The following is a 3,390-nucleotide window of genomic DNA, read 5'->3' as shown; positions in this document are numbered from 1 at the left end:
TAGTCAATAGAAAAAATATAACCACACACACATTGTTTTTCCACAGAATAATTACACATTATTAAATAAAAAGCGTCCCCGCACGAACCTTTACCTCCGCCAGCAGGACCTCTAAAATTTCAGACTCGGTAAAGTTTTTTTCTTCTTTGTGCTCGTCATTCTCAAGCATAGAAATTTGGATATTGGCATGTGCTCTTTTATATGGTAATGATATTAATTAGGGGGCAGGTACAAGGCGGAGATCTGACACCAGTCAGCTGCGCACAATTTCAAGATAATTTGCGATTTATAAATGCCACATCTGGAAGAGAGGCGTACGCGCATGTTTTTGTGCGCACGTTCGTTTTCTCTGAATCGCACTTATGCACTTTTGAGAAATGATCTTAGAACAAATTTAGGACGGTTTATACGCAACATTTTATAAATGAGGCCCCAGGTTTGATGTGCTTGTAGTGCTGCACAATTTGGCATTTGTTTGTGATTATATATCAATATGACTACACAATAATAATTATATTTAATAATATTTAAATAATATATCTGGGAAATAAAATAATTAAATCTGGGACGATGGTTGGCACGTTGCATTTTTAAAGCAACCCAAACTCATTGGCACTTGATGTGGAGCAGCATTTACCACAAACTGAAACACTGAAAACGCTGGATCACGAGCTGCTCTAAAAAGTGCATCGCATATGTTTATTGACAATCAAGGAAGTCATATTGTGATTTTGGATTTATTTTAAAATATATTCAAATAGAAAGCAGTTATTTTAAATAGTAAAAATATTTATAGTCATGCAGGCCTACTGACAACACAGCCCTGCATTTTGGCTGGTTTGCAAAAAAAGGCCTAATATTACCCAATTTGATGATGCTGGGTTAAAAAAGATCAATACAAACTTTCATCACACAGTTTTTCCACACACACACACACACACACACACAAGATTTTACAAATTATATGTATCAGCTTTAACGCACTTGTCAAAATAACCAAAGAAGTCAAATTTCAAAAGTTTTAATGACAAAAAGTAGTTTACAAAATGCATAATTTACTTACAAACTGCAAGGAAGTAGAAAATGTATTCATGTGAAGTTCTGTGACATTAAATGTAGTATTGGAACACAAGCTTATAAATAAGCTTTTTTTCCACAAAATTGAATTTTCGGTCACTATTTGGATGTAGTAAAACACAGCATGTATGTAGCTGGGTCATGTTTGCTTTTTCTTCTGTCACTTGCCATAATTCTAATCTTAAAATCAGGATTAGGCATAAAGTAATGTCTTCAAAATCATTCATTCACATGTGAAAATCAGCTAAGAATTGAGCAAAGCTATAAACTGTAAGCTTTGAGCCAGTTTTTCTGGTGATTAAGGGATAATACAAGACGTCCTCACCTTACAAATGGCTATCGAAGGCCAATATGCTACAAAAAGCACATCATATTTTATGGGAAAATGTGATGTGCTAGGGCAAAACAGCCACTATTTTTTGGAATCAGCACCCCAAAATGAGTAAGAAACAAGTATTGGATTTCATTCAGCAAATATGATGCAGGGCAGTGTAATTCTATATTTATATAATAAGTTAAAGCCTTGGCGATTCATTCTTACCGACTCATCCTCAATCATGGCTGCAGAGTCAAAGAAGTCCGGTCTTAGCTCTGCTCTCTCCCGCCTGTTCCTGGATGGAGGCTGCAGAGGATTTAAGATCATGTGATTTGGAATTTCTATCTACAGTATATTTAATTACGTAAGCACTCTGAGACACTTTTATTTCCTAGCATCATCTGATTACCAGATCAATGACCATGGTGTCCTCGAATTCCTCACTCATGTCTTCCAGCTGACCTCGCGACGACATCATGACATCCTCAAAGATGGGCTCTGCGTCATCCTCCATGAGACCACGTCTAGATTAGAGACATCAAAGTAACATTAACTACAGCTCGTTCATCATGTCAAACATCCCACATTTCTTTCGCCACATACACAGTCTGTCGTACGCCTCCGCTACGGGCCTTCATGTAGTTCATGGCTGTGCGTTCTTTCCTGTTCACCTCCTCCATCTTCTGCTGGCCGAGCCAGGACATCTGCATCTGAGGACTGACCGAGAGAAAAAAACACTTCATACAATGCACATACTAGCTGACAAAATACTTACTGTTAGCTAAAACCAAAACTATTAAAGATTTTTTAAATTGAAATACATCTGAAATCAAATATAAATATAAGATTAGATTTAAAAATTGAAGAAATGTTGCCATGGCAACTAAAAGAAATAAGTTGAAGTATTCAATTGACTAACTTAAAATACAAAACTAACTGAAATAAAAATAAAGCTAGATAAAAAAAAACTTAAATGACAAACTAAATTTGAAATAAATCCTAAATTCAAAATATAATACACTAATAGTATACAAATAATATTAAACTAACACTAGTTGCGTCTAAAAATCACATACTGAGGTAGTGGTAACTACATTTTGGAAACTTCACAGCAGTTAAAAATGAGTGCGTTATATAGTATGAATATGCTAATATGAATGAAATTACTACATCCACCATGTCACATGACCTACCAGCATCAGTTGTGCCGCTACAGAGCCATTTACAACTCTTCTCCCATGGCTTAATGTGATAGTAAAGTGTCCATCAAATGCACTACTTTTTTTGTATACTATTAATTGAGACATACTACTTTTTTTGGTGTACTGTTTTTTTTTTTGCATACAATATAGTAGGGAAGTATGCATATACTACGGTGGCCGTGAAGTGCAAAACAAATCACAATTCTGAAAACAAAATAAATTACAAACGCAAATGCAAGTCTAAAAAACAAAATAACAATTCACAAAACACAACAACAATTCACAAAACATTATAACAAGTCAGAAAACACAACAAATTCGAAAACAAAATAACAAGTCAGACAACACAACGACAAATCCGAAAACAAATTAACAAGTCAGAAAACACAACGACAAATCAGACAAACTGGAAGAGGTAGGTATAGTTTGAGACAGCGCCATTGGTTTGGGATTACTCACCGCTGACTGGACGAGACATCTGTCAATCAACATATACAGGAAGAACCAGCCGAAGAACAGCAGAGTCGTGGTAGAAAGTTCAGAGATGGTATTAAAGTAGCTTAGTTTAAATGTATTGTATGAATTGCCGTTACTATGGAATAAAAAATACTGTCTATTTACACTTAGTGCAAATAGCCCGCCTTGTTGGCAGTAATTCTGTGCGCTCCAACGTGTGGTTGGGCTAGTCAACACTTTAAAAGCGGTTGTAAAACGATCAGCTCGAGTGGTGCAGATGGTTCAGCGCGTCATCAGCTTTTTGACGCGATCGACCCGGGTTCGATCCCGCCTTTTGCC

At 36.1% G+C, this 3,390-nt stretch overlaps 1 protein-coding gene across 1 annotated transcript in view; it reads right to left on the bottom strand.

Annotated features, from left to right (window-relative positions):
- Positions 1-3,390, bottom strand: part of stag1a (STAG1 cohesin complex component a) — a 64,587-nt gene that overhangs the window by 4,498 nt on the left and 56,699 nt on the right. Inside the window, exons 31-33 of the mRNA XM_016486168.1 lie at positions 1,997-2,110; positions 1,803-1,917; positions 1,619-1,699 (exon numbers count right to left, since the gene is read on the bottom strand). Of these exons, the coding sequence (XP_016341654.1) occupies positions 1,619-1,699; positions 1,803-1,917; positions 1,997-2,110 (310 nt within the window). The remainder of the gene's footprint in view (positions 1-1,618; positions 1,700-1,802; positions 1,918-1,996; positions 2,111-3,390) is intronic.

Source organism: Sinocyclocheilus anshuiensis, unplaced genomic scaffold (assembly GCF_001515605.1).
Source record: "Sinocyclocheilus anshuiensis isolate Anshui unplaced genomic scaffold, SAMN03320099.WGS_v1.1 scaffold329, whole genome shotgun sequence".
NCBI lineage: Eukaryota > Metazoa > Chordata > Actinopteri > Cypriniformes > Cyprinidae > Sinocyclocheilus > Sinocyclocheilus anshuiensis.
This window is presented reverse-complemented; position numbering and strand designations above follow the sequence as displayed.